Genomic DNA, 19,641 nt, shown 5'->3' with positions numbered 1-19,641 from the left:
TATCAAGTTTCCAAAAAGAGGGCGTTTACCAACAGCTTATCGTTAATTTGCAGTCATACCACTCAGTTAACATTAAGAATAACCACACCTCATTCAATTATGATTCAAACTACATGAACAATTATCCATGAAGTTCATTTCTAAACTACAACTACAGTTTATATGATAGAAAAATGTGATACTACAACTGCAGTTTATATGGATGCATTTATATGCTTCCATACACATGCTATGAAGCACGAAACATGACAAGGAAATTACAAAGGATAGCCTAAAGCAAAACAATGGGGCTTAACTAAAATTTACCTATTCTAAACTTGTTTCTTTCTAAACAGAGCATCAACTCAAACCACATATAGCAGTGAAGCAACAATGATATTTTCTCTAAAAATCCAACACAGTGCCACCGACAGCGCACAACAAACTTAAGTACAAAAAATCATCATTTTCCTTTGAAAGGGAGGGCGTTGGTTGGGTAATGTGTACCAAAAAATCATGCCAAATTTGAACGAAAGCCTGGGCAACCACTGAGACATAAAGGATTCAGAGGGGAGGTAAGGAGGATTGGGAGTAGGTCATCTATTCTATGCAAGGAAGATCACGGGGACCAAAATCCTACATGAGGCTGAAATGGAAAGGTTGCCCAAGGCAGACAAAAATCATCGGAATCATTTTCGAATCTAAAAATGGAATATAGACAGCAGTGAGATGAGATGGTAAACATGGCGCTAGCCTGAGCTGCCGCCTGCTGCTTCTAATTCTTAAATTGATAGACCAAGAAAACTGACCAGGCTTGTACACCATGCCGACACTTCAAAACCGGATGAAGCTAGTAAACCAAGACTGAGCAAAAAGACCTCCTCACGAGAAATAACGCCTCCAACCTTTATGCAAACACTATCAGTTTGATACAAACCGAAAGAAAAAAACAGAAACAAAAATCAGGATAAGTTAAGAAGTACATACCTGATCATGCTAACCATTGTCAGGTTTGATCATAAGTTGCTTCCTTGGTTTAGCTAGTACAGGTGTGGTTTAGCTGAGAACAGTCATAATTATTCAGAATAGCTATTGGTTGCTTCTATGGTTCAGCTGCATCAAACCACTGGACAAACCTGAGAAAGTTGATTGTTGCAACGGAAAGGAGACACTATCTTACACACCTAAATTAAACCAGCAAGTTAGCATGCCATTTATTTAAAAAGAAACACCACAGCAGCCCAATCACAAAATTTCATTCTTCTATGTAGTTCTAATTTTGAACATGGCACAATGATATATTCCAAGTGAAATCTAAATTCAGTGTGTGCCGCACATCTCTATACACCCAGCCTAAAATCTGAGAAGAGCGAAAACACAAAATTGAGAAAGTTCCGTTGGTTATTCTAAGTCTCTAGCTACATGGAAGAATGAGAGATACATGGGAAAAATATGCATTGTTGGAGATAGTATAGATGGATAGACACATGAAATCTAGCAAAACCAAGTACCATGATCCATGTCACCATGCCTATCTTAGCCTCTCATACAAAGTTCATACCTGCATGGTCGTAACTGTTGATTACTCCATTGTAAGCCCAAAATGCAAAAAAAAACACATTCTATCTTGCAAGGATTTGACAACCTACAGTGCAAACTGCTCATAAGCAGCCCATCGGGCTCGCCATGCACAAGCCCAGAAAAATCTTCAACAAACGGGCAAAATCATTTGTAGGCAACTCAAGTTTTACCCAGCCTACAAGAACTGAACCTCCTCAGCAACCTAAAAAATGTAGGACAAGGAAAGTAAGCAACAATATTTTGAGGATGAACAAAAATGCATAAAGATACATGAGTTAACAAACTGATTATATACCTTCAGATTCAACAATCAATTATCCTGGAAAGATCATAAGCCTGGAGAGCCCTTGTAACAGAAGTGTTCACATACATGGCAAGCTAAATTTCGTTTTTTATATAAATCCGTATAGCAAAGGCAATGAGTAGTAGATGTCTGAGGTCAATGTTGCTTGCAGGCAATAAAATGGAAGTGGAAACAAAACAAATGAATAGACACTAATCGTATACATGTGGCATTACTAATATTTGGTTTGGGAAAACCTGTGATATGGAAGTAAAGCCGTTGGAATCATATATGAACTGAACAATGTGCATCGACTAAAGCTAGAATAACACCCATTCATATGATGTGGTTCACATTTATTCGACGAACTCCATCACTCAGAAATTAACTGAGCATTGGGCCCTAGTCATAGAGATCTTACATGCATACGTCCTCGATGAGACCACCATCTCCCTCAATCTAAGCTCATCCTCCAACCATGCATCCAGGCATGCTTACTAACTTGTACTTCGAGATATAGCTGCTTCTCATACTCAATGGCCTCGTCAAGCATAGATGCCTTGTTAATCTATAACATGCAAACCAGTGCAAACATTAACTCATTAATTTCATCACAAACACGAACTCAGCAGCCGCAAATCCACCGACAAAGAAAGAAGGAAAAAAAAAGGCCATGACCTTGTTGGAATTGAGTACAGGGTCCACAACACCTTCAATCTTCTCGCCGATCCCACTCCTCTGTTGTTGTGGCCTAATCAATGATCAACCCCAACAAGCAAAGCGCACGACAGCAAGCAAGGTCATTACCTTCTCGGAGTGGTTGTGCACCTCAGCGGTGCGGATCCACTTGCTGTCGTCGCCCCCACATGTGCCACCCCCACCCCACTCTCGTGGAAACTGTAACCACCACCCACGGCAGCTCCCCGTAGTCCACTGTCTGATGTTGTTGGCCCAGCGCCACCGACAGAAACACCACATCTTCTCCACCTCACGCTGACTTGACCGCTCATGTATCCTCTTCATCGCCTTCGTCTTTCTGTTTTCTCTCAAACAACGATTCAGTCAAGATAAAAGGTTCTCCCTTATCTTTAGTAGATACATAAAAAAATGTCAAGATAAAAGGTTTGACATAACTGTGCAGCTTTTGTATCAATCAATCATACATATACAATCATTTTGCCACTATAAACATCATTGTAATGGTGGAGTAATCACTCTGAGCAAATTTAAACTACAAACAGAATATCTAAGACTAAGCTCTGGTTGGGGTATATTTTAGAGAAGTTTAGTTCAGTGAAACTACGGACGCAAAGGTCTGAAGATTTGCGCCTCTCCTTTTTCATCTTGTGCCTCTCCTTTTTCATCAGTATCAAATAGAAGAGTAGGAGCTACCTGCAGACAGACTGGTGATGAATGGCAAGGAGACCCAACTCTGGCTGAAAACAGCGGCTCCCACACGCTGCTGGGATGTGGCCAACCATCACAAGCACGAGCAAACCTTCCCTAACAACTGAGGGCTCTGCTATTGAGATTAAAGGTCGCAGGTGTTGCGATTGAAAAGGAGACGAGGCAACTGCCGCTTAGCTTCTGCAGAGGCCGTTGTGCTGTGCCGCAATAGAGGTGGCGGGGGCCTTGATGCATCGTCGATTCTCTCATCCCCTGTCACTGAAATCCGGCTCGGGATGGCATGGGAGATCCTTGGATGGCTGGGAAGGACCCTGAGAGCGGCGGCTCCGACGAGACGGGGAGGCCGAGAGGGAGGCGGCTGCTGCTCCCCTTCTCCCATCGACGATGAACTGGAGTCATCCCCGGCGGCCGCGTCAATCCCTTCACTTCAGATCGGGAAGCGAGGAGAAGGTGAGGAGAGGTGGCGGCCTCTCGTGCACGGGACACGCCAGGGATGAGGACGGAGCAGGAAGAGGCCACGGCGGCGGGGGCGGCGGCAAGCGAGGGCGCGTGGGAGGAGGTGGGGATGAGCGGCACGAGAGGGGGAGAATGGGGGGGCTAGGTTTTACTGCACGCACGCAGCCCATCCCCACGTTTCTATCCTGCTGGCAGATGCACGCAGTAAACTGCGACGCAAACCTATGAGCCGCCCACTCTCCGTTTGCTAGACCCCACAATCTAACGAGCCCACCCGTCATCCAGCGCCAGAACGAGATCGTGCATGAGAAAGAGACGGACGGTTGACCAGCTTCCACCAGGGGTAAAAAGCAGCACAGTAAAAGGATCGCTCGATCCAGAATTGCCGGCGTTCGCGGGTGCCCTCGCTAGGCGGGTAGTCTAGCAGCGTTTATATGTTAGATTGGTTATGATGCATGGTCTCTTTCCAGCTATGACAAATGATATATTGCATACTGCATACTGATGATAGGATAGATGATTTATGATGTACTATTTTAGATAACGGTACTAAATTTTTATTCCATAGATGATATTTGGTTTTATTCTACATTTTTTTCCTTTGCAAAGATAGATATTATAAGAGATAAATAGCATGTACAGGTTAACCTTTTTTTTGCGGGGATGTACAGGTTAACCTTATATAGCCTTTTTTATGAGCGATAATCTAACACTTACAAGATCATCTTAGGATTTCCTAATGGATCCTGTACACATTCCACCAAGGATTATTTTAGATGCTATGCTGAAAGACACTATAGCTCCCAAAATCTTTATACTACACCCAACCTTGGTATAGAGACTGTGACTGAGTTTTATCCATTTCTGCAGCACTTGCCAAAGAGCACTGTCAAGAGATTTGTTTTTCGGTTTGAGTCATCTTGCTATTTTTTCAGGTTTATTTACATATGAAATCACCATAATTTTTGCCATGGCTCTGGTTCTAGATATAGTGCTTAAAAGCACTATCCCATCCTGATTATTCCCATACAGTTTTTTGTCTCACTGAATATCGTCTTCGAGAACTGGGCAATCTTTGAGTCCATGAAGAGCACTCGCACGGTCAAGCACCATGAGATCTTCATCCGCAACGCCGAGTGCGTTGTGCTCTTCACAGACCTTGAAGATGAGGCCAGAGAGATCCGCCGCTTACTGGGTTCGATCGGATGCCATCGATTTCACCCATCGCCAATGACGACGAGGCCGGTGGCTTTGGCATTGAGCGATATACTTCACCTCACACGTGAAGAAATAAGATTTTTGAGGATTAGGATTATTTATAAAATATAATGAGCATCTTTTACCACCAATGGATGAAGTCTCACCGTATTAAGACACATGCATCACTGTTAGTCATCCAAGCTAAAACCACAGTCAGATAAATCAGCTTAATTATTCTACTACTTCTTTCCAGATGACAGTTGTTAAACAAGAGGAGGTAGACACAACCAGTGATACCAGCGGTGACCAATTACCCATGGTAATTCTGAAAAACATACTTATGATTGATTGTACATCGCAAAGAATGTTTCTTCTTCTTCCGCACTAATGCATGCTATTTGATCAGTCTTTTTTTTATCACTTATGCATGCAAGTTGATCAAGTATGTAATAAAACAAGTTGGTGCAGGGAGTTGCGGTTGAGCCGTGTTGGTGGTGCTCGACACGCGACGCCACAGTCTACAGATGGCGGCGAACGCGGCTTGGTCACGGTCATTGACATGGCAGTCAAACCCGAACAACGTGGCGCTGAAGTGGACAGTGACATGGCAGTCAAACTTGAACAACGTGTCAAGTTTTTAGTCAAAATCATGTCCACATCAGACGAAAACCATTGTAAACAGTACGAGGGACTGAAGTTATCTGGTTTGAAAAGTTGAGAGACTGAAATTATCTGATTTGAGAAATTGTTGGACTAAGTTTTATTGGTTTTGAAGTTGAAAAACAATTTCTATACTTTTGAAAGAGTTAAGGGACGAAAAATATATTTCTCCCTAAAATTATATATAATCTAGTGTTGCACTCATATACGAGTAAAAGGTTTTACGAGACTCGTTTCATGAAGGAATGACTTCTGTGTCTTTTATTTTTAGCGTTAGGAATGACATTTTTATGTAATTTTAACATCTCAATCGCGTGGCTGTCGTGGGTGTGCGCTCGCGGCTGTCAAAAAGTGCAGCTGCACTTATTAGAATTTAGGCTTTTTTTCTATATTAGATTTTTGGAGTGTTTGACAAAAAACTATCAGAATTGAGGCTTCCGTCCCACAGAACTACCACTTTTTTAAAAGTGGCTGATAACTACCAAAAAATTGGAAGCGCGTGACTAAAAACTACCAAGTTGACGAATTGACCGTTTTAGAGCGTTTAAACCCGTTTCTCACAGCAGTGGCCCACATGTCAGGTGGACGCCAGCGGTAACGGCTAACGGCGCTCCCTCACAGCCGTTAGACCCGGCCGTCGCGGTCGCACCTGGTCGGACCAGGACTAAGCTGGCCGACCGGGCCGCTCGTCCCCACGCTCCCTCACTCTCCCCCGAGCTCTTCTCCTAACCCTAGCCGGCGGTGGATGCAAACTCCGGCGCCGAATCGCTTGGAGGCATCCCCCCCAACGTGGTGGGAGGCGATGTTGCCGGCTTCTCGGAGGTTGATAACTGGCTAGGCAGCACAAGCTTCGTGGTTCCACAGCCTTCCCAACCGCAATCTCAGCCATCCCAGATGTCGGTGAGGCCGCCTTCGGTTGTAGTACCGTCGACGAGAAGAAGCGTAGGTCGAGGCCGGCGCAAGGTTCCTCGTCCTGCTGGCGGAGCGAGGTATGGCATCTGATTTCTCATAATGTTTATGTAATTTTAGGATAATTTTAGAAGCATGATATATAGGCTAGTTGCACACTTAGATTCAGATTACAACCCTGTTTGTGCATAAATTGAAATCGGTTAGCAACCTTAACATTGCGTTGTGTTTTCAGTGAATCCAAGCTGTCAAAGAACTGAAAAACAGTTAACTGTGAGAAATCTTAATATTGTCCAGGCCGTTTAATTATAACTATCTTAATCTATGTTGCAGTATTGATGACCCAAAGTGGGAAATTTGGTTTCATTTTCTAGCTAGAGAATCTGTGGTTAGAAGAATTTACCAGTCCGACTTATCATATATTACTCTGGTTTCTCTTATTGCGTCTGAGGGTTGTGGAGCTGATGATTATATGTACTATGTTGTTGATGAGGAGAAAGGAATAGAAGGTCTAGAGCATGTTGGTTGTGAAGATGATGTGCGGCAGATGTTGATCCAATTATATAAGGAAAAGATTGTGAACATACGAGTTGTCAGAGTAGATGAGCCTTCTAATGCAGATGAAAATAGAGATAGTTATTTTGCTGAACATTGTATTAACACACAACAAAGTTGCACGAAGCTGGTGGATGCAACCAAAGACAGAAAGGATGAGCTTAAGAAGAACAATCTTCAGAGAGAAGCCGACCTTAACCATTTTGAAGGTGACACTGATGTGTCTGAATTTCTTTCTGATGAAGATGGCAACAATGTGGAATTACATACATGCTCCTCCTCTGAAGAAGAAGCTGCAAAACAAAATAGATCAATGGTCCAGAAGCTGAAGGCAGTGAGAAATCTTGGTCCAACAAGTAGATCACACCATGAGGCTGAGAAGAAGGAAAAACCAGACTGGTTTCCTGAAGCAGATGAATTTTGTTTTCCTGGTGATCCTGGAATTAGTGATGAAGAAGATGAGATTGAAGGAGCTTTCAAACTACCAAGTGGTAGGAAGAGAAGGTTGAAGAAGATGAAGGAAAGGTGTAACACCCCAGATGTAACATGTCCCAATTTGGCAATATATCAACTTGACCTCATCCAATTCTTGTGGGTTTTATCATGTTTAGCCTCATCTTGTTTGGTTAGGTGTTTTTTTTCTCATTGTCATTTTGCATTCATCCTCATCATATAGTGCATTTTCATCTCATGCCACCTCATGTTGCATTTTGTCATTCATGTGGTTGCCATGAGCATCATGGGCATGACCTTTGTCCCCCCTTTCAAACCATTGCACCATCACTTCTCCTCCTTCCCTCTACTTCTTTCTTTTATCAAGTACTAATTTTCCTTTCTCTATTAATGTTCATCTTCTCCCTGTAAATCTTGCTCCATGTCATTTACCTATCTGCCAAAGATCTCCTTATTTGAAGTTGTTTTGGTCAGGTTCAAAAATGACCCAAGTTTGAATATTATTCCAACTTGTTTTATTTTTCTACCTCTAAAAATGCCCAATGCAATTTATTCAAATAGTGGATAATTCCAGGAGTCTGAGAATATTTTCTGTATACTCTAACTCCTCTTCTTTTTTTTCCCTGAGCTTTTCTTTTTCTATTTCTGTTTGCAAAACTAGAAATAGAGTAGAAAGCAGCAGTGGGCAGCCCAGCAGCACCACAGCCCGGTTGGTCCTCCTCACTCCAGGCCGGCCCAGCTACCCCAGCGAGCCAGCAGTGCTCGCTCGCTCACCCTCCTTTCCACGCTGGAGCCTGCGCCGGCCCCACCTGCAGTGACCCGAGCCCCTGTTTCTCTTCCTCCTCCCTCGCTTGTTCCTCTCACAGTAAAGCAGAGGACAGGGGCACACATGGCCACCGTGGCCACCACGTCCCTCGCTTCCTCCTATAAAGGGCCAACCCAGGGCAAGCCTAGGGTTCCTCCTCCTCCGTTCTTTCCCCTCCACGCCGCCGCCACGGGTAAGAGGCACCCACGCCCTGCTTCCCCGCTCCGTTTCCTCCCTGCAGCCACCATGACCGGCCCGAGCAAGAGCTCCTCGCCGGCGTAGGTGCGTCGCCGGCTTCCCCTCCGTCGACCCCGAGCACCGCATCGCCTCCCCGAGTCCATTCTGACGCCGATCCAAGCCCAAGGACGCCTTCCCCGACGTCCTCTTCGTCCTCTACGTCGTCTCCTTCTCGGACAGCAGCCTCGCCAAGTTCAGAGCTCCCTCTCGTCGCCTCCAGCACGTCTCCGTCGACCCCGTCGTGTCCTAGGGTGAGCTGGGTAACGCTCCTCCCTCTCCCATCCATCCCCTTGCATGTAGGCACCTGTAGGACTCGTCCGATCCATGTCTTCGCCGCGCTCGTAGTGCTCCGGCGAAGTCTGAATTTTTCCTTGTGTGTGTACTTGCTGCAGCGCGCACGCGCGTTCTCCAGCTTCGGATCCCCAAGTTGCTCTCTCCCACACACGCACGCACGCCCCTGCAGTGCAGCAGCTCACGCAGTGCTGTTGTAGCCCTGCCTCGCCGTGTTCGTCGCCATGGCTGCAAGCTCCTGCCCACACGCACACCCACACATGCGCGCACGTTCCCACACCTGCGTCGCTGCACCCGCACTCCCTGGCCTATCCCGCACCCCCGCCGGTACCCCTTGGCTCCGGTGGTCGTCGCCGTTGCTCGCAGGCACCGCCGGCGACTTCTCTGCTGCAGATGAGAAGGGACCCGTATCAGCTTCAGGTTGCCTCAACTGAAGCAGAGCCCCTACGAAACCAACATCGCATCCTAGCGCAGCTGGTCGTCGCTCACGCCCTCCACCAGGGAGACCTGGGTTCGAATCCCAGGCGCGCCCCTTTTTATTTTCTCTGTTGATATTTTAGCAGTAGCAGCAGATAAAAGGAGCCGGAGCCCCTTTCCTAACGGACCCGCCTACCTAGCCTAGTGGTTGCCGAAGCAGAGCCACACTGGGGAGACCAGGGTTCGATCCCCCGCGGCTGCATATTTCTTCCCTCCCTTTTTCCATTTTTGTGAGTATGACAGGGTGGCCCCACCTGTCATCCTCCTTAGCCCCTGTGTGTTTTCTTTATTTTATTTTATTTTTTTATTATTTGTTTTATTTCTGTTCCCAGCGAATATTCCATTTCTGGCATATGGAATATATCCATTTCAGGCAAGTCCAATTCTAGACGTTTCCAATTATGGAATATGCCATTTCTGTCATTTACCATATAGGGCAGGTTTTAACTTAGTGCATTTGTGATGATTTGTTTACAGCAACCCTAACATATTATATATGTTTTTGGGGTAGAAAAATCCCACCAATCCAGTGCTGGCATTAGTTTCTGCATTTGAGCAAGTTCATAATCATACCATCTCACTTCTTATTGTTGTTTTGTCTCTTATGTGCTTGTTCATGCAATATGCTAGTTGTTTGTTTTGCACATGAGTAGCTTCATTGTCATGCCTACTTCATGCTAGTACTTGTTCCATGCCATGACATGCCTGGTAATGAGTTGATCAAGCCTGTAGAGATGCCATGATGAATCTGTTTTCTGCTATGCCTAGTAATTCCACTAAGTCTGTAGAAACTGTTATCTCTTGCATTATTGCCATGCTAGTTTAGTCATGCTCTAGTGGTTTTTAGATTGAGCTCAGTGTTCATGTTTCGTAGAGCATCTCCTGTACATCACTGTTATGCATCTTGTTCATATGTTTGGGTGCTATAGCTTATTCATACTTTGCATCCAAGTGGCCATGTTGCCGTTTGCATCATATCTTGTCTTGCTTGTCTTTTGCAAACCGTGCATCCGAATCCGGTGATCTCTATATCGATTCCAACCGAAATTATCTCATCTTTCCAGCGGCATACTTGGTTTGCCAAGTTGATGCCTTGTTCATCATCTTTCCTTCCAAAGCACGCATACGCTTTGCATATCACCTCTCGCATATCATGACATGTTTTGCATCATGATGCCTGTGCATTGCACCGTGATTTATTGTGGTTCCTTGCTTGTGTTCTTGCTTTGGGTAGAGCCGGGAGACGAGTACGTGAACGAGGAACCTGTTGAGTACGCTAACGAGGATCCAGCCTTCGACAACTCTGAGAACCTTGCAGGCAAGATGACCATACCTTCGAAATCATTTCTATCTTTGCTTGCTAGTATTCGCTCTTTCGCTATGTTAGCCCTACCTGCCTTTGTTTACCATGCCTACCTATTGCCATGTCAACCCTCTAACCAACCTGTCCTAGCAACCATTGATTGGCTATGTCACCGCTTTTGCCCAGCCCCTCTTATAGCGTTGTTAGTTGCAGGTGAAGGTGAAGTTTGTTCCTGGTCGGAACACGAATATTTTGGGATATCGCAATATCTCCTGTTTAAATTAATGCACCTTATATACTTGGTAAAGGGTGGAAGGCTCGGCCTTATGCCTGGTGACTTGTTCCACTCTTGCCGCCCTAGTTCCGTGATACCGGTGTTATGTTCCTTGAGTTTGCGTTCCTTACACGGTTGGGTGATTTATGGGACCCCCTTAACAGTTCGCTTTGAATAAAACTCCTCTAGCAAGGCCCAACCTTGGTTTTACCATTTGCCACCTAAGCCCTTTCCCTTGGGTTTTCGCGAGCCCAAGGGTCATCTTTATTGCCCCCCCGGGCCAGTGCTCCTCTGAGTGTTGGTCCAAACTAGAGCCACTTGCAGCGCCACCTCGGGGAAACTTGAGGACTGGTTCTAGTTGTACGTAGTGTTCATCTGGTGTGCCCTGAGAACGAGATATGTGCAGCTCCTATCGGGATTTGTCGGTGCATCGGGCGGCTTTGCTGGACTTGTTTTACCATTGTCGAAATGTTTTGCGAACCGGGATTCCGAGACTGATTGGGTCTTCCTGGGAGAAGGTCTATTCCTTCGTTGATCGTGAGAGCTTGTGATGGGCTGAGTTGGGACACCCCTGCAGGGTATATAATCTTTCGAAAGCCGTGCCCGCGATTATGAGGCAGATGGGAATTTGTTAATGTCCGGTTGTAGATAACTTGACACTTGACCTCTTTAAAATGCATCAACTGTGTGTGTAGCCGTGATGGTCTCTTCTCGGCGGAGTCCGGGAAGTGAACACGGTTTGTGTTATGCTTGACGTAAGTAGTTTCAGGATCACTTCTTGATCACTTCTAGTTTCTCGACCGATGCGTTGCTTCTCTTCTCGCTCTCACTTGCGTATGTTAGACACCATATATGCTTAGTGCTTGCTGCAGCTCCACCATATTACCCCTTACCTACTTGTGAGCTTAAATAGTCTTGATCTCGCGGGTGTGAGATTGCTGAGTCCTCGTGACTCACAGATTCTACCAAAACAGATGCAGGTGCCGAGGATACTGGCGCAGATGGCGCAACTGAGCTGAAGTGGGAATTTGATGAGGCCCTTGGTCGTTATTATGTATCGTTTCCAGATGATCAGTAGAGGAGCCCAGTCGGGGCGATCGGGGATCTAGCATTTGGGGTTGTCTTCTTTTCATTTGAACTTGACCGTAGCCGGTCTATGAGTGTATTTGAATGATGTATGATCTTAATTATGTATTGTGTGAAGTGGCGATTGTAAGCCAACTCTCTTTATCCCATTCTTGTTCATTACATGGGATTGTGTGAAGATGACCCTTCTTGTGACAAAACCACCATGCGGTTATGCCTCTAAGTCGTGCTCCGACACGTGGGAGATATAGCCGCATCGTGGGTGTTACAAAAGGGTATGGTTCAATGAAAAGCTTCCAGATCCACAAGAACAGTTTTGTAAGGGATTGTGCTTCACCAATGTTTATGTGTTCAGAGATGCACTTAGGGATTTTCACATCAGGACTTTGAGGAATTTCCAGTATCACAGAAATGCCCCTGATAGGATTATTGTTTGGTGCTCAGAGAGAGCACATGGATGTGATTTTTATATCTGTGCCTCTAAGATAGCTCATGAGCAAACTTTCTGCATCAAGAAGTGTGATATGCTGCACACTTGTGGAGCATGTGCAGAGAACACAAAGGTTACTACAAAGTGGTTGTCCAAATCAGTACAACCAGTATTGAGAGATGACATTAGAGCTCCTGTGGATGCATTAATAAAAAAGACTAAGACTAAGTTTTCAGTTGATGTTTTAAGAAGTGTGGCATATAGGGCAAGGAGGAAGGTTGTTGATGTGGTGCAAGGTGACCACAAGCAACAATACTTGAGACTGAGGGATTATCTTCAAGCTGTTCTTGACACAAACCCTGGGAGCAGATGTATTGTAACAACATTTGTTGACCCAGAAAATCCTGCACCCACTCCTAGATTCAAGTACATGTTCTATTGTCTGGCAGCATCAAAGGAAGGGTTTCTGAATGGTTGCAGACCATTTATAGGTAATTGTTGTTGAATTTACTGTTCTGAATTTTGGGTCATATTTGGCCTGTAGCTAATGTTTTACTACATCCAGGGCTTGATGGGTGTTTCATCAAGTTAACCACTGGACAGCAAATTCTTGCTGCCACAGGAAGGGATGGCAACAACAACATCTACCCCATAGCTTTTGGTGTGGTTGACAAGGAAGATGGAGAAAGTTGGACTTGGTTTTTAACTCAGCTGAGATGCTGCATTGGTAGTGGTAACAAATTTGGAACATACACAATAATATCTGGCAGGCAAAAGGTTAGCAAGTAAATCATTGATGCTATAGTATAGTACTTCATGGAATTATTTCAGTGTGTTCATGTCTGACCCTGTTTTCTGAATGTATAGGGGTTACTTAAGGCAATAAATGAGGTGTTCCCTGATTCACCTCAAAGATTCTGTCTTAGGCACATATATGCAAACTTTCAAGCAGCTGGGTATAGAAGCAAAGAACTAAAGCACTGTGTTGACCAGGCTAACTACTCTTACACTAGGCATGGGCATGAATTAGGGATGGCAGCTCTGAAAGCACAGTCTGAGGATGCTTGGAAATGGCTTAAAAATATAGAGATCTCTGCTTGGGCTAGGTATGCTATGGATCATACTTGCAAAACAGATCTAGTTGTGAACAACCTTAGTGAAGTCTTCAACAAGATGATACTTGATGTTAGAGCCAAACCAATAAGGACAATGTTTGAAGGGATTAGAACCAAGCAGATGATAAAGAGGCAGCAGACTAGGGGGAAGTTGCAGACATGCAGGTGGACAATCACACCAAATTACTCAGAAGAGAACAAAAAGTATGCCAAGCACTGCCAGGCTGACAAAGCTGGTGAGACAATTTGGCAAGTAACAAGCAAAGAAAACCAATATTGTGTGGACATGGAAACATGTACATGTGACTGCAAGAGATGGGACATGACAGGTTGTCCTTGCAGTCATGCCATATCTGCATTGACAAAGCAAAAGCTCCATCCTGAAGACTATGTTAATGAATTCTTCAAGAAGCCACTGTACCTGGAGGCATACAAAGCAATAATTTTCCCTGTCCCTGGTCCAGATTGCTGGCCTGATACAAACACTCCAGATATCCAGCCTCCTGTGTTCAAAGAAAAGGCAGGGAAAAAGCAGACAACAAGGAGGAAGGGTGAGTTTGAGGTTCCAGCTCCTAGAGACACTAGTAGGATGGGTACTATCACCTGTGGAAATTGTAACAAGACTCTAAGGCCTAGGCTTCAGATGAGGAAGACAGGACATCAGGTAATTTTTCTGAACCTCTTATAAAAATTTCAGTTCCTCTAGACATACTTTTTCATCCAAAATAATTTTTAAAATAAATGTTATGTGTTACAAGCAGGAAAACAGGGCAGTTTATGAAGACATAGCCGGTTCATCTAGAACAGTTCCTCTTGCAACTGCAAGAACCACAACAGTACCTGCTGCAACTCCATCTGCATCTGCACCAGCCCCTTCTGCATCTGGCCCAGGCCCTTCTGCATCTGCACCAGGCCCTGCACCAAGAGCTAAAAGAGGTAGGCCTAAAGGTAGAGGGAGGACTCGTGGATTTACTGCTCCAAGACCTGCAAGCACTTCAGATAATCAAGTTGGGACCAAGAGGAAGAGAATGACAAGCTCCAAATTAAAAGGTTATTTCTATTGCAGTGGTAACTACTGAAGTGACAGGTAAGCTGAGATGAAACCTGTTCTGTGGTCAAGTTGTCTGAACTTATTCTGTGGTCTAAAACCTGTTTGGTACTTTCTTTATTTGTTTGAACCTATTATGTGGTCTGAACCCTATTTGGCACTTTCTGAATTTGTTTGAACCTGTTCTGTGCTCTGAAACATGTTTGGCTATTTCTAAATTTGTCTGAACCTGTTCCGTGCTCTGAAACATGTTTGTCTATTTCTGAATTTGTCTGAACCTGTTCTGTGCTCTAAAACATGTTTGGCTATTTCTGAATTTGTCCGAGCCTGTGAAAATGGGCCTTTGATTGGGCTTTGTTATTGGATCAAACTCCCGAAGCCTTCTGTGTTGTCTATAAGAAGGCGAACCCTCTCTCCCCCCTACCCAAAACCTAGCCGCCAGCACCACTACAACCCAGCCGCCAGCCAAAGAGATGGATCCCGGCCATGGAGAGGTTGTTGATGACCAGGAGGAGTTGGGTAGGGCAACAAGAAGGGTTGCAAGAGAAGAAAGGAGGGCCCATCGACATGAGCGACGGCGACAGCTGGCTGCTAGAATCATGGCAGAACGCAACTCCAACGACGTGAGGCAGTTCAACGAGGTGTTCCCAGCTGGAACCAACATCACTGATGAGCTGATCATTTGGTGGGCTAGAGAGAGGGCAAACTTCCATCGATATCAAGTCACCAGGGCGAGGTGGAGTAGAATTCTTGATTCGGCGTGGTGAATCTATTCTCACTAATGCTTGCTATGGATTTCTCTCTTGAATAAATGTCAGCTTGTATGAATTCTTATCAATTTCTCTGAATGTATGCGAAGTTAACTGGATTTTCTTAATTTCTGCTCTGTAATTGTTTGTGCGTGGTGGTTCATGGTAATTAATGTAGGTCTAGAAGCATCCACACACAAGTAGTAGTGGCCAGCCATGTCTTTAAAGCCAACACCCAAAACGTGTAATCTCCACTTCTCCTCTCTTTCTTTCTACTCGACCATTAGCCTATCCAACTTCCCATCCAAAAAACCACCTTCACGTCGGCGATGGCATTTGGAGAGGGTTGGCATAGGTCCCTACGGGAGCTATGTGCCGGTGATGCCAAGAAGCTGCAGTATGCGCGTGAGGTGAGTTCTTGGTTCAGCAGCCCTACCATGCTGCAGAACCAAGCGCTCGCCGTTAGGGCAGCCGCCACAGACGAGGAGAGGGAGCGCCTGCCTGACCTCCATCACCCCTTGATTGAAAACCTCATCTGGGCAATGGGTGAAGCTAGGGATTCGCCGGACCCTTTTCAGCGAGCCCGTTGGTATATGTACCAAGATCGCCTGAATCTGCGTCCGGTGGATCACCTAGCTGAACGCATAGTGCCAGTGCTGCCCCTCATGAGGATGATGGAGATGTAGCCAGAGCAAGCGCTGCCGGAGCTGGAGCGGCCACCAGTGCGGGAGGAGGAAGCATGCTCATCTAGCAAGAAAAACAAGGCCAAAAAACAGAGCTTCCAAGGTCATGTTCGTCGTTCAGAGCGTCTTCGTCTGCTGCGTTAGTACTTAGGATGCTGCAATGTAGATGATGCTACTGCAGTGTATGATCTACCTGTTTTAAGTTTAGCAACTTAGATCAATTGTATGTGATCCTGCGAAGTACTATGTTTTAAGTTAGCATGGTTGATCTATGTGAATGAAACTTGCTCTGAACTACCTCTGAATATGAATTATTGTGCACTGCCTCTAAATCTGTACAAGTTTCTGTCAACTTTAAACAGCACAAGTTTCACCACGCAATAACTACAGCACAACTACCACCAAGTCTCACTGAATTCAACTTCTTTACTGCATCACTCCACCTCTCTTTACTACATCTCCTCTTTCTTCAACTACTTAACATCAGCCTCACTGGATCTCCACAACTTCACCTCACTCGCCACTTCTCTCACAACCACATCCTCTCTTCACCCATGGCTGGTTCCTCCTCCACACCAGACCCATGGCTCAACCCATTCCCCACTAGCAAGGGTTGGGTTGCCATGCTATTTGGTTCGACGCGCGGTGACCAAGATCTATTTCTGGACTACATGAAGATAGCTACGAGATACAACAGCGCGGATGGACTAGTAGATGCTGCTGACCTAGTCCAGAAGAAGGCGACGCCTCAAGAGAAGAAGTGCATGCAGCAGAGCTATGGAACTAAAGGTAAGGGTATCCTGCCCATCGACACTCTACTATGGGCAACGAGAGAGGCAGAGTCCTCCGATGATGGCCAGCGTAAGCGATGGGAAGCCCACCGCTATGTTGCTCCGACACAAGCTGCAACTGATGTAGCAGTGCAGGAAGAGGACGACGACGACTTGCAGATAGTTGCGCCACCTGCAGAGCAGGCTCGCCGTCGTCCCCCTCCCATCATCGTCATCGACAAAGACGATGAAGAGGAGGAAGTGCAGAAGCAGACAGATCCAAGGCAGATCAAGCAAATCATGCGTCGCTCTGCACGCTTAGCAAATCCTAAAGATGAGCAGTAGATCCAATGTTATTCAAGTTGGCTAAGTGAACCTATCTCTGAAACCTGCTCTGAAATTAGTGTTAGCTAATTCAGTTTCGTCAGTGTTCACAAGTTCAGTATCGTCGGTTATGTTTATCTTAAACTTGATGTGCATGTATGTGCTATCTATGTTAGAGAGACTATATGTTATCTATGTTACAGAGAATATGTGCTATCTCTGGTGTATCCAAGATCAGATAATTCTATGTGCTATCTATGTGCTATATATAGGTCAGTACTGGATGCAACAGATTATGAAAACAAATATAGAAATTTAACATCATCATGGACTATAGTTCATAAGCTAACTTACTATCCATACTTGGCATTACAACTTGGAGTTCATAGGCAGTTAATATCTTAAAGCATTACAGATCACATGCAGTGCCATGGGCACCACAAAACAAATCCCCAAAATGATCTGAAACCAGGACAGTTCATAGGCAGTTCATATATAGTATTATAGCTAGCTAAGATGCATATTTGCATCAAATAACATAGCAAGGCCAGTTATATATATAGGCCTCATATATACTTACCATCCAGAGTTGCCACTTCACTCCTCCATCACAACTTCCTTGATCTTGTCCAGCTTTTCCTTGCACCCATGACCAACCTTCGGGAGCTCAGCAATGACATTCTCCAGCTTCTTCTTCTCTTCTTTAAGGTGGTCTCTGTCCACCTCTATCTCCTTCATGGCCTTCCTAGTGTTTTGGATTATATCAGCTTGACTCTGAAGGATGCACCTCTGTTCTTTTTTGAGCTTAAGCTTCTCCATTTGAAGCTCAATCTTTGCCTGCTCCTCAAGTTGCCTCTTCTTCTCCTTCAGTTCATTGATTGCCTGGCTTGTGCAATCCATGTCATGAGATTTGATTCCATCCTGATAATCAAACAACTTGGACACATCATCCACCAGCTGGCTATACTGATTGGCCAGAGAATCAAGCTCCTTATGTAGTTTTGCAACCTCTGTCCCATGAGCCTCATTATCCTGGGCTCTACCAAGGTTCTGCTCATGATACATATCCCAGAGCTTGGTTAAGCACCTTTGCAGAATTACAGGCCAGGGGGCATCTACCCACTCCAGAACATCACAGTTCACACCATCCTGAAAATCAAATTATATTTCCAGTGAACACCACAGATAACAAGCAAATTCAGAATAACAAATCATAAACACATGTGCTATACATAGGTACACTAGCTAGCTATATACTCAAAATACAACACATCAATATGTTTCCAGTGCTCCCTGCTACAAGTACAATATTCAGACATACATAAGTTTTCACACTTAAGGAAAATTCAGAAAAACAACAACTAAACGCTACTCTGTTTCCACTACATAGCAGAAAAACAAGCTAATCAAATCCACACCAAGTTGGTCCATTACCTCAGTAGCACATCCGATGAATCTCCTGCCAGTGTCAGTACCTTCAAATGCCACAAACTTGCCTGCCCTCTGCCTGTGCAGGATGCACCTTCTGTCAGATTCAGTCACAAGCCCACAGAAGCTTGGGTCTATCACAGTGTCAGGAGTTTGCTGCAGCAGCAAAAACATATATGTATCAACTACAGCTCACATATATGAACTTAAATGGAAGAAATCTCGATTATCTTCAAACCCTAACCCTAACCCTAGAACACATGAAGGAGAGGAGAGGATACAGTTAGCTGACTTATGAAATACTCCATCTGCATGCTGCTGAACTCGTCATCATCGTCCGAGGTCTCGTTACTATTGGGCCAGGACAGCATGGTCGGTCGTGGCGTCGCCGGAGAGCGAGAAGAAGCAGAGCAGAGCAAAGTGGGGAGTGAGCTCGGGGGAGAGTGAGGGAGCAGGTGGGGACGAGCCCGGTCGGCCAGCTTATACCTGGTCCGATGCGGCCCGGTCCGACCAGGTGCGACCGCGACGGCCGGGTCTAACGGCTGCGAGGGAGCGCCGTTAGCCGTTACCGCTGGCGTCCACCTGACATGTGGGCCACTGCTGTCAGAAACGGGTTTAAACGCTCTAAAACGGTCAATTCGTCAACTTGGTAGTTTTTAGTCACACGCTTCCAATTTTTTGGTAGTTATCAGCCACTTTTAAAAAAGTGGTAGTTCTGTGGGACGGAAGCCTCAATTCAGGTAGTTTTTTGTCAAACACTCAGATTTTTGCGTGGGCAAAAGTTTTACATAGCCCTTCATGCCAACTAGCGGTACTACTTCAAACCGATATTAACCAACCAGTAGTTGGATGATTAGGCAGATAATACCACTTATCACCATCCATTAAGTATAAAAAATCATAAAGTTGACGCCGTGAGTTTTCATTAATACAGATTATTATTTCTGTGAGAAGCGACATTTTTATCGATAACGAGGGTCTGTGATGATGGTTTCGTCTATCTTAAAACTCCACAACTTTAACCCGATTTTTTGATAAGCATCGTCTGCGTTGTGATCGGCCGATTTATCAAAGAAAATTGAAAACTTTGTTCGTCGGAGAATGAAAAGGAGACGAGGAAGACGACAACTGAACCAGA

The 19,641-nt window shown here is 45.1% G+C and overlaps 1 protein-coding gene and 1 long non-coding RNA gene across 2 annotated transcripts; one reads left to right on the top strand and one right to left on the bottom strand.

Annotated features, from left to right (window-relative positions):
• Positions 1–504: 504 nt before the first annotated feature.
• LOC123082338 (uncharacterized) lies at positions 505–3,231 on the bottom strand. Its single transcript, XR_006439013.1, has 4 exons — positions 2,522–3,231; positions 2,265–2,411; positions 967–1,762; positions 505–884 (listed from the first exon to the last, which is right to left on the bottom strand). It is a non-coding gene; the product is annotated as an uncharacterized lncRNA (long non-coding RNA).
• Positions 3,232–12,058: 8,827 nt separating this feature from the next.
• Positions 12,059–15,388, top strand: LOC123087058 (uncharacterized). Its single transcript, XM_044508960.1, has 4 exons — positions 12,059–12,877; positions 12,952–13,163; positions 13,254–14,165; positions 14,263–15,388. The coding sequence occupies exons 1-4, from the start codon at positions 12,481–12,483 to the stop codon at positions 14,578–14,580; spliced, it is 1,839 nt and encodes a 612-aa protein (XP_044364895.1). The 5' UTR covers positions 12,059–12,480; the 3' UTR covers positions 14,581–15,388.
• The last annotated feature ends 4,253 nt before the right edge of the window (positions 15,389–19,641 follow it).

This window comes from Triticum aestivum, chromosome 4A, assembly GCF_018294505.1.
Source record: "Triticum aestivum cultivar Chinese Spring chromosome 4A, IWGSC CS RefSeq v2.1, whole genome shotgun sequence".
NCBI lineage: Eukaryota > Viridiplantae > Streptophyta > Magnoliopsida > Poales > Poaceae > Triticum > Triticum aestivum.
The sequence above is the reverse complement of the archived record's forward strand: the minus strand, read 5'-3'. Positions and strand labels throughout refer to the sequence as shown.